At 34.7% G+C, this 11275-nt stretch overlaps 1 protein-coding gene and 1 long non-coding RNA gene across 2 annotated transcripts in view; one reads left to right on the top strand and one right to left on the bottom strand.

Moving 5' to 3' along the window:
* Window positions 1-6383: 6383 nt before the first annotated feature.
* LOC109163754 (5'-nucleotidase SurE-like) lies at window positions 6384-7909 on the bottom strand. The gene is made up of 3 exons (XM_019312463.1): window positions 7066-7909; window positions 6919-6978; window positions 6384-6815 (listed from the first exon to the last, which is right to left on the bottom strand). The coding sequence occupies exons 1-3, from the start codon at window positions 7828-7830 to the stop codon at window positions 6633-6635; spliced, it is 1008 nt and encodes a 335-aa protein (XP_019168008.1). The 5' UTR covers window positions 7831-7909; the 3' UTR covers window positions 6384-6632.
* LOC109163755 overlaps window positions 6985-11275 on the top strand; it is a 17047-nt gene continuing 12756 nt past the window's right edge. The window contains exon 1 of the long non-coding RNA XR_002051323.1: window positions 6985-7055. This is a non-coding gene — a long non-coding RNA (uncharacterized LOC109163755). The remainder of the gene's footprint in view (window positions 7056-11275) is intronic.

Genomic DNA, 11275 nt, shown 5'->3' with positions numbered 1-11275 from the left:
GCCAGTTCATGAGGTTTTGAGACCAATTGCATGCCACCACCGCCTCTTGTCAAGCCGGGCAACAACCCATAAGTTGTCGATCCGAACACGGCCCCCAATTATAGATATCATCGCACAAGCACTCATACATATTCCCATATGAAATTTACAAACTTATTTTAGAACCATATATCGCAAGCTCTAGGATTTGTTTTAGAACTGAATTTTTGTGCATGGTCCCAATTTGTATATTTCATTGGTATTCAATGGAATCCATACCTCCTCCAAGTCTTTGGTATAAGTTATTACATTCTTTGTATGTTGCTATGAGTTTGATAGATTATCACAGACTTATAAAAAGATTGCCAACATTAAGTTACTCTCTTTTATTTCCAGTGAATTGAAGTAAATGACTCACCAAATTACTGTCGCATTTATTCTAATTTTACATTTTTGAAAGTGTCAAATTAAATATCTCTGAGTGAATCCAAAATATATATGCAATATAATAATTAAGTTTAATTTGAAGTGTGTCATTTGAGATATTTGTTTAGCTTAATTTGTGGAGTTAATGTTATGAATTCGTGGAGTACAGTTAATGTTATGTATTTATAAGAACAGTTCATGATGTTTAACCAATGGACAGTTCATGGTGTTCAATAGCATTAATAATATTTCATGAAAATGTTGAGACAAACCATTAGACATTTTGCATTGTTTAAGTTGTTCAGATGTGAAATGTTAGACGACCTATTTGTCAATTAAGTTTATAAATTTTAATTGTATAAATCAAAATCAAGTAAGGATAACATTAGAAAACATAATCTATCCAACTCATTTCATTAATTGCACTATATAATATTCGTGGTTATAATTTATATAATTATATATCGATCAGATTATGTTTTCTAATAAGGTGTCAGGTGTGTGTTGAGAGTAGGGGTTCTTCGATCTTCCTGCAGCCCCACTCATGAGATATTCTAATGCCCTCTCAGATGACAATTTCTTATTTTATAAAATCCTAAGCCATAGTTTCTGACTTTCCACCTTCACTCCATGCATGGTTTCATCAACTGAAAAGCAGTCTCTTCCTCACTTCCAAGTTGTAGTTCAAATTCAAAGTTTTATTTTAATCTTTGAATAGGTCAACATAAATTTCATTAAAAATTTTCGAAAATAGATAGTGGTAGGACTAACATAACAACAATGGCTTTCGTCATTTTTTTTTTTATTTACCTTTTTCTCTTTCTTTCTAGGTCCACATAAATGGTGGTGGAGCTAGTTTAGGAGTTTCATTATGGATGATAAGATAAAGTTTCAAACCATGAATATCCATTTCTTCTCGCTAAGTTGACGTGAATGTTGTAGATAAGATATTGTCATATTGAAAATTTGACATAACAAAATGAGCTAACAATATTTTATTGCATTTTAATTTAATTATTTGAGTATGTACATCAAATAATTAAATTGTAACATGGTTTGTTTTGAATAATTCTTAGTATTTATCGTCTTACATATTTATTTATTTGGATAAATATCAAAGTGTTTGAGATGGGGTGAGAGTTTCACATTCTCACCACTATAAATAGAGTCTTCATTTCATTTCAAAGATTACACATTAAAGCTTTGCAGAGTTCTCTTGACATTCATCGTGAAGTTGACGTCCCTCCCAATTTTGATCGAGAATTTTTATATATATACATATATACAAATTTTTATTTTTTTTGTGTGTGTTTACAAAGTTTGGCATGCCCAGTGGGACAACTCTGATCTATCTCTCATATCCTCACTATCAACCTACCCTAGTTTGGATGACGTCAAGCAGCTCGGTGTTCAAGAAGTCCTATGGCCAATGGCCAAGTCGCTAGTACCATCTCTCATATCCTCACTATCAACCTACCCCAGTTTGGATGGTGTCAAGCAGCGGCACCTCGGTGTTCAAGAAGTCCTATGGCCAATGGCCAAGTCGCTAGTACCATCTCTCATATCCTCACTATCAACCTACCCCAGTTTGGATGGCGTCAAGCAGCGGCAGCTCGGTGTTCAAGAAGTCCTATGGCCAATGGCCAAGTCGCTAGTACCATCTCTCATATCCTCACTATCAACCTACCCCAGTTTGGATGGCGTCAAGCAGCTCGGTGTTCAAGAAGTCCTATGGCCAATGGCCAAGTCGCTAGTACCAAGTGTACATCTACAATAAGAAGTCCTATGGCCAATGGCCAAGTCGCTAGTACCATCTCTCATATCCTCACTATCAACCTACCCCAGTTTGGATGGCGTCAAGCAGCTCGGTGTTCAAGAAGTCCTATGGCCAATGGCCAAGTCGCTAGTACCAAGTGTACATCTATAATAAGAAGTCCTATGGCCAATGGCCAAGTCGCTAGTACCAAGCGTACATCTACAATTGATCCTGACGTTGTCCAGGGAGCTTAGGGAAACAACTGCCCAAACCATCTACAATTGATCCGGAGTCGCACAATGAGCTTAGGGATGTGTTGAGATTAACAAGAACAAGAAAAATAATAATGACAAAAAGGTAAAGAAGACAAGATTTACGTGGTTCGGCAATGTGCCTACATCCACGGGAGTGAAAGTATTCTCTTATTATTTGTGATGGTGATTGTGGTGACACAACCCTTTAGGGATACAACCAATATATTTATAGGCATCCAATCCCTATACAATAGGTCTACCCGTTTCACTCCTACTCCTAGTATGAGACAAACACTTATTCCTAATCCATACAAACACTTATTCCTAATCCATATATGAGACAAACTCAACAATCTCCACCTTAGCGAATATGTTCTTTAGGAGAAAAGATAACTCAACAATTCTCCACCTTGACGAATACGCTCTTTAGGAGAAAAGACTTATCTCACCATCTCCACCTTCACATATATGCCCTTTAAGAGAAAAGACTATCTCCACCTTTGCAAATATGCTTTTTAGGAGAAAAAGATAACTCAACAAATCTCCACCTTGGCAAATATGTCCCTTAGGAGAAAAGACTTATCTCACCATCTCCACCTTCACAATTATGCCCCTTAGGAGAAAAAACACTTATCTCACATATACACATGTGTAGGAACAACCATGCTCATCCCAACTAGCCAGCCACATGCATACGCAGCATCAAACGTTACCCAGTGCATGTACACGAACCGCTTTGTTCCAAGCCATTCGCCCCTCAGCCGTCGACCTGTTATACCGCCGCGACTCATGCTAACTGCCCCGTTCAGCTGACTTCCTGCATCCGGCCCATACCAAGTCCATATCCCCTCCTGGTATCCACGCTGCCCCAACACAACAACGCCCCTGCAAAGTCACACTAAACCCGTGTGCCTTGCTCAATGCTCCACTAACCAGTAATTGCCACTGGTCAGCAACACGCACCACGCAGCATCAAACGTTTCCCAGTGCATGTTCACGAACCGCTTTGTTCCAAGCAATCCGCCACAACAGCCGTGACTCATGCTAAGCCCGGCCCATACCAGGTCCATGTCTCATGACAAGCCCAACCCGTACCAGCCGTGACTCATCTCAAATTCGGCCTATACCGAGCCAATATTGACCCATATTGATACCAGGTCCACGACCCCTCCTGGTATCCGCGCTGCCCAACACTACAGCGCCCCTCACCACCTTTTCATCTAGCATCTAGAAACGCCCAACAAGTCCAAACAATGTTCGAACTTATTACTAGTTACCGCTAGAACATAACCTTCACTATAATAAGATTCATCAGCATGTACCACGTCCGTAGCTTCTTGCTTCTTCAACTCCTTCCAATCAACCTCTTCCAGATTTGTTGGATTTTCCACCTTCAAGGTTTTTAGAAGGCCCTGATATGCCAACAAATCATTTACCCTAGACCGCCATAACCCAAAATTCCCTATACCATCAAACTTTGATAACTCGAATTTTGTACTTGAACTGGCCATCTCAACAGAGCTCTGATACCAATTTGTTGAGATTAACAAGAACAAGAAAAATAATAATGACAAAAAGGTAAAGAAGACAAGATTTACGTGGTTCGGCAATGTGCCTACATCCACGGGAGTGAAAGTATTCTCTTATTATTTGTGATGGTGATTGTGGTGACACAACCCTTTAGGGATACAACCAATATATTTATAGGCATCCAATCCCTATACAATAGGTCTACCCGTTTCACTCCTACTCCTAGTATGAGACAAACACTTATTCCTAATCCATACAAACACTTATTCCTAATCCATATATGAGACAAACTCAACAATCTCCACCTTGGCGAATATGTTCTTTAGGAGAAAAGATAACTCAACAATTCTCCACCTTGACAAATATGCTCTTTAGGAGAAAAGACTTATCTCACCATCTCCACCTTCACATATATGCCCTTTAAGAGAAAAGACTATCTCCACCTTTGCAAATATGCTTTTTAGGAGAAAAAGATAACTCAACAGGATGCAACTGCCCAAACCTTAGTCAATTGATTGAAGAATGATCCAGAGGCTCAAAATGACCCTTGATCCAGAGGCTCAAAACGACCCTTGATCCAGAGGCTCAAAATGACCCTTGATCCAGAGGCTCAAAACGACCCTTGATCCAGAGGCTCAAAACGACCCTTTCCGTCCTAAGGAAGGCTACCTACGCTTCAAGTCGATCCTCTTTCAAAAGGAGCGACTGATACTAGGAGTCCGACATCCCCAAAGGAGCAGCTGATAGCAGGAGTCTGACATCCCCAAAGGAGCATCTCCTACATCTCCAACATCCCCTATATCGACGTTCGCGTCAAAATAGCCATGCGTTTATACCATTATTCAAGCTATGACAACAAATATACCATTATGCGAGCTATGACAACAAAAGAATGTTGGTCCCGAGAGGAAAAAGAGGGGGGGGGGGGGGGGGGGATTGAATATGGTTTCTTAAAAAATTTTACAAGAAAACTTGAAAAAAAAATTAAAAAAAAAAGTTTAATCGAGAGTGTGTTACCAACATATTTGCTAGTAACAGGTAGCAGAATACTTAAAAGTCACTTGCAGCAGATTTTGGTTGAGTGCAAAACATTCAGCTCAAAAACATGTAATATGTGTGCGTGTTATTGAGTCAATCATTTAGGTTTGTGCAATTACAAGAATTTTTATAGTGGTTTGGCACTAGCTTAGTCTACTCTTCCCCTCAACTCCAAGGAGGTTCCACTAATATTCAGTGTTTACATAGTGGAAGGCCACGCAGTGTATCCATCAAGCACTGTTGACCAAACCAATGACGTTCCCTTGACCCGGATGTGCACTCCTAGCGATCTTCAACATCTGCGTCGCAGCACCAAGGACATGATGAACCACCAAGTCCCCTTGTGCGCCAAGTTTCCAACCCAAAAAGGTGTGTTTTGTTTGTTTTCACGAACGGGTGGACGTGAATATGAAATTCACAAGAGCTTCTAGTTGCTCCTAGATAAAGCTTATTAATGCCCCTTCTTTGTCTAGACTTGAATTTTAGCTCCTTCTCTCATGCAAAATAAATCCACAGCACTTCAATATTATTTTTGCAGCTTGATAGGCAGTAATAGGAAGCTTCCAATAGTTCTAGTAGCCCTCTACTTATAGAACAAAGGTGGGGTAGGGGCCCTCCACTTATAGAATAAAGGTGGGGTAGGAGCCCTCTACTTATAGAATAAAGGTGGGGTAGACTGGTCATTTGACTCTGAAAAGAATCTGACGGTTGTCCCTTATTGCGACAGGTGTCTAAATCTGCCACAATGCTTCAAATGTATTGCAGACATCCGTTTGTCTCTTCAGGAAATACTTCGTCCTTTTCCAAAGGATATGGTTGAAATGAGAATACGGAATAGATTATAACCACTAGAATCGGGAAAGCGAACATACATACCTCCAGGACAGCTTGTCATACTTTGTTCACCAAAGATAAAACAAGTTTTTGTGTTCGTTTGTTTAAATGGTGTCAAGGTTTCTTCCGGTTATTCATCAGATATTATAAAATTTGAGTAAATTAATGAAAGACTTTAAATTGGTTGGCATGAAGTCTCATGACTGTCATGTATTAATGCAGCATATGTATGTTACCTGTTGCTATTCGGGAGATCTTACCGAGACATGCTAGACAAGCCATAACAAAACTTTGTTTCTTTTTCAATGTCATTTGAGTAAAATTGTTGATCTGGAGGTGTTAGATAATTTGTAGGCTAATGTGGTTGACTTTATGCCAATTTGAAATGTATTTTCCCAATTTCTTTTAATATTATGGTACACTTAATTGTTCACTTGATGGGCAAAATTAAGATGTGTGGTTCAGTAGTTCTGACGTCCATGTAACCGTTTTAATTTGCAAGATATATGCGAATATTGAAAGGATATGTGAGAAATTAAAGTACGTGATATTGACTTGAAGGGAGTATAATACTTTGTATTACTCTTCACATTATTTTACCACAAAATATAGTTACACCTTTCCAACAAAATGAAATTGCAACATGCTCCAAACTTAAGCATCACCAAGAACAATACGTTAGAAACTAACATTTTAATGTGTTTCAACTAATTAATTAAATACATGAGTCCATTGATATAAAAGTATATATTAGAGAATTGAATAATTTTTCCAGCCTAATAAAAGACATGCATGAGTTTGTGACTATTGTGGAACTAGCACAATAATCCTGAAGTAGTATTAGAATCCAAATGATGAGTTTCCCCTTCATTTTCTAGAGAAGCTTGAAGTTTACAAGCAAAATTTGAGCATTCGTCCAAAGAAGGCAACCATTTGTTGAAGAATGTTACACCATCTCTATCCGCATTGAACAATGCACTAATTGGAGTGACAGTTATCTATAATTTAAAAAAAAAAAAAATTAGTGATATGTTAATGATAATACTCCGACAAATTAAATAGCAAATAAACATATATATCAAATAAACAAACATTACTTACATATCCTTCTTGAAGAGAAGAATAATCTGTTCCATCTTTATCTACTTGCTTTGCTCTAACCTGTTAGAATCACAGGAAATAATTTAGACGGTATGTTATGAAAACACAAAAAAAATTAAAGTAGCTGTTAAGGGAAAGTGATCTCACCTCTCTAGTGAATAGAAAACGATCCTCCTGAGTGCTAACAACACTTTGCTGTGTAGTTTGTGTTGGAGTCATGTCCATAGTCATAGTTGATAACATCTTCCCTCCTTCTGCTTCGCAAGTAACTTGCTTCCACCCGGTTCTGATGAAACTTTTGCCTTGCTTAGTGAGGCGATAACCCTTGTGGTTCACAACATCGGTTGGCACAGTAATATTGAGAAAGCAATTAAGGGGATAAGTTTGATTCTTGATATCGGCCAATATAGCAGTAATAATGGGTATGAAAGCCTGAGCAGCTAGTGTGAAGTCATGAAGATTGCTCTTTCCATGAACCCAGTCATATGATAGAGAGACAGAGGGGACGCCATTGACGAAAGCCTCTCGAGCACCAGCAACTGTTCCGGAGTAGACAATGTGATAGCCACAGTTGCTGCCCATATTAATACCGCTTATCACCAAATCAGGGACTGAAGAAAACAGAGCTTTTGAGATACCCAGGGAGGCACAATCTGCCGGAGTTCCAGCAACTGCAAACGCGGTGGCTCCGGCGATGTCGTGAACTCTTTTGGCCCGAATTGCGTGGCGCCAGGTTATGCTGTGACTAACCGCCGATTTCTCGGAGTCTGGAGCGCAAACGAGGACGTTGAAGCAATTAGTGGAGACGAGGACGCTAACCAGAGCTCTCAATCCAGGAGCATCCACTCCGTCGTCGTTGGTCACCATCACAGTGGGCAGATTTTGGGAGTAGTAAACGCCGTTGTTCTCCATGGCAGCTGGGAAAACGATATGATCTTCAAAGGATTGTGGAATTCAGAGTGTAATATCGATCAGTTCTGGGTGGAGTAGGTAAAGAGCGCTGGCCTCTGTATTTAAAGGCAACATCGGCTGCACTACGGGCATGGTGGTGAGTGCAAGAAATCCGTATCTGGCGGCTGGCGGGCTATAGACCTGAAGAAGAAAATAAAATAAAAAATGCAAAATTCAACATGTGGCAATATGATGAAGATTTAAGAAAGCTGGTCATATTTTTAAATAAAGAAAGGTGGTCATGGCGAAGGTTCTTCACGTTTTCCAAGAAGAAAAATGGCCATGGTCCGTTGAAGATTATCTGACGACTGACTAGAAATTTCAGTATGATTAATTGGCTAAAAAATGCATTTATCTATAATTATAAAAATGTGGTACGCCTTATTTGATAATTTATTAATAAGATGTGTATTGAGAGTGGGGGTTCATCTTCATGCAGCCCCACTCATGAGATATTCTAATGCCGCTCAGATGACAATTCTTCTTTTTATAAAACTAGTATTTGCACCCGTGCGATGCACAGAATGAATTTGTTGTAATATATTAAGAATATTTGAATCGATATATAATTATTTATATTAGAACATCAAATATTATATAGTGGACTTAAAGATATGATTTGAATCGTTTAAATATTTTGATGTTATCATTGCTTGAATTCGTGCAAATAATTGCTCAAATTCATAGCTAATGTCTAGATAGATGTATGGATGCGGTCCAAACATTTTCAATGTGGGATAAAAAAGATCCAACATTATTTACAAAGTAGAGCTTGTGGCTCTCTTTTGTCTTCTTCTTATTTTTTAAAATTTTAATTTTATTTTGTATATCCATTTGTTTGGATTATTATTATTATTATTATTATTATTATTATTATTATTATTGTTGTTGTTGTTGTTGTTGTTGTTGTTGTTGTTGTTGTAATTTGATTACTAATAAATTCTCCAAAAGTTTAACAAATTCGTCATTTTAACATTTTAACTTTAATAAAAACACACAAAAAAAATTATATAATAATTCAATAATTTGCTCCAAACTGCTAAAAACTAATGCAACACATACATTTTGGGTTAATATTTCACAAACCCACTAATAATAAATAAATAAATAAATAAATAAATAAAAACTAAAATAAGAAAACAAAGCTAAGACTTTCTTAAATAAAAACTTTTTGGCTTCTCAATACTTGCCCACATTGATAGGCAATCAATTATGTTTGTAAGATGAGTATTGCTCCTCTTATATACAAAGGGAGTCTGTGACTCCCATTTGTTTTTTTTTTTCTTTTTTAATTTTAATTTTATTTTGTATATAGTTTTGTTTGGATTATTATTATTATTATTATTATTATTATTATTATTATTGTTGTTGTTGTTGTTGTTGTTGTTGTGGTTGTTGTTGTAATTTGATTATTTGAAAAATTCGTCAAAATTTTAAGAAATTCGCGTGTTTAACATTTTATATTTAATCAAAACAACAAAACTATTATTTAATAACTTAGCAATTTGCTCCAAATTGCTAAAAACTAAAACAACACATATACATTTTGGGTTAATCTTTCTCAAATCCCCTAATAAATTAAAAAATTTAAAAAAAAAATTAAAATAAGAAGCCATTAAGATAAGGTTTCTTAAATAAAAGTCTTTTTACACGTTGGGCTTCAATAGGCTGAGAAAGTTTATATGAACAGATACTACATGTAACAGGGTGAATCGAATAGTTATGTTCATAATTACTGAACTATATGTTAATAATTATAAAGCTAAATATTCATAATCTTTGAACTTCATATTCATAATTATTAAACTCTATATTTACAATTACAGAACTCTATGTTCATAATTACTGAACTATATGTTCATAATTATAAAACTATATATTCATAATTTTTGAACTTCATATTCACAATTATTGAATCTCTATATTCATATACATAACTATATGTTCATAATTATGTTCACAACACTATGTTCATAATTATAGAACTATATATTTATAATTTTTGAACTATATATTCATAATTATAAATAATTTTAGAACCGTGTCTACCTTGCTAGGTGGACACGGTTCCATAGCACAATTTGACGGGTCAATAGTACTAAAAAAAAAAAGAGTCTTTGGACTTCTCAATACTTGTCCACATTGATAGGCAAGCAATTATATGTTTGTATTGCTCCTCTTATATAGATGAGTTCAAAAGCTCATATTTCCAAACATTTTCAATATGTGATCAAAATGATCCAACATCATTTACAAAGGGGAGCCTCTGGCTCCCTTTTGTCTTATTCTTATTTTTTTTATTTTAATTTTATTTTGTATATCGTTTTGATTGTATTATTATTATTATTATTATTATTATTATTATTATTATTATTATTATTATTATTATTATTATTATTATTATTATTGATTATTGATAAATTCACAAATATTTTAATAAATTTGTCATTTTAACATTTTAACTTTAATCAAAACACCAAAAAATTACTGTATATAATAACTTAGTAATTTGCCCCAAACTACAAAAAAACTAATACACCACATACATTTTGGGTTAATCTTTCACAACCCCCACTAATAATAAATAAATAAATAATAAATAAATAATAAATAAATAAAAACTAAAATAAAAAGACAAAGTTAAGGCTTCTTAAATAAGAACCTTTTGACTTCTCAATATTTGCTCACATTGATTGGCAAACAATTATAGGTTTGTAAGAGGAGCATTGCTCCTCATATATAGAGGAGCTCAAGAGCTCCTCATTCAAGACATTTTCAATGAGGGATCAAAATGATCTCACATCATTTACAAAGGGGAGCCACCTTTGTCTTCTTGTTATTTTTTTTTTTTAATTTTAATTTTATTTTGTATATTGTTTTGTTTAGATTATTATTATTATTATTATTATTATTATTATTATTATTATTATTATTATTATTATTATTATTATTGTTATTGTTATTGTTATTGTTATTGTTATTGTTATTGTTATTGTTATTGTTATTGTTATTGTTGTTGTTGTTATATATTTTAATTTTAATTTAATTTTATTTTATTAAATTATTACATAGGATTTTTATTATACTTGAACAATAATATTATCAATTATATTATAGATTATAATACCATACATAATATTATGAATTATGCAATATTATCAATTAATAGATTTTATTTAATTTGCATTTGACATTACTTACCAAATAAGCTTTACTACAAAAGTTTGGGCAGGAAAATGAAATGCGATGATTTTGTTTTTATAATAATAATAATAATAATAATAATAATAATAATAACAATAATATATGATATATATATATAGATTAATCATTACCCTAATACCTAATTTATAATTCTGATTTTAAAATTCTTATTATTCTTTTTAACATTAACATTTGATTAGTT

The sequence above is a fragment of the Ipomoea nil genome, unplaced genomic scaffold (genome assembly GCF_001879475.1).
Source record: "Ipomoea nil cultivar Tokyo-kokei standard unplaced genomic scaffold, Asagao_1.1 scaffold3043, whole genome shotgun sequence".
Taxonomy (NCBI): domain Eukaryota; kingdom Viridiplantae; phylum Streptophyta; class Magnoliopsida; order Solanales; family Convolvulaceae; genus Ipomoea; species Ipomoea nil.
Note: the sequence above shows the minus strand (reverse complement) of the source record. Positions and strands in the feature narration are given on the sequence as shown.

What these genes read in the sequence shown, in the direction of transcription:
- LOC109163754 (XM_019312463.1), bottom strand. Translation starts at nt 7,830, where the DNA reads ATGGAGAACAACGGCGTTTACTACTCCCAAAATCTGCCCACTGTGATG. An exon ending in GTTTTCTATTCACTAGAGAG is followed by an intron (nt 6,979 to 7,065) that starts GTGAGATCACTT and finishes TGATTCTAACAG; the next exon opens with GTTAGAGCAAAGCAAGTAGA. An exon ending in CTTCTCTTCAAGAAGGATAT is followed by an intron (nt 6,816 to 6,918) that starts GTAAGTAATGTT and finishes TTTAAATTATAG; the next exon opens with ATAACTGTCACTCCAATTAG.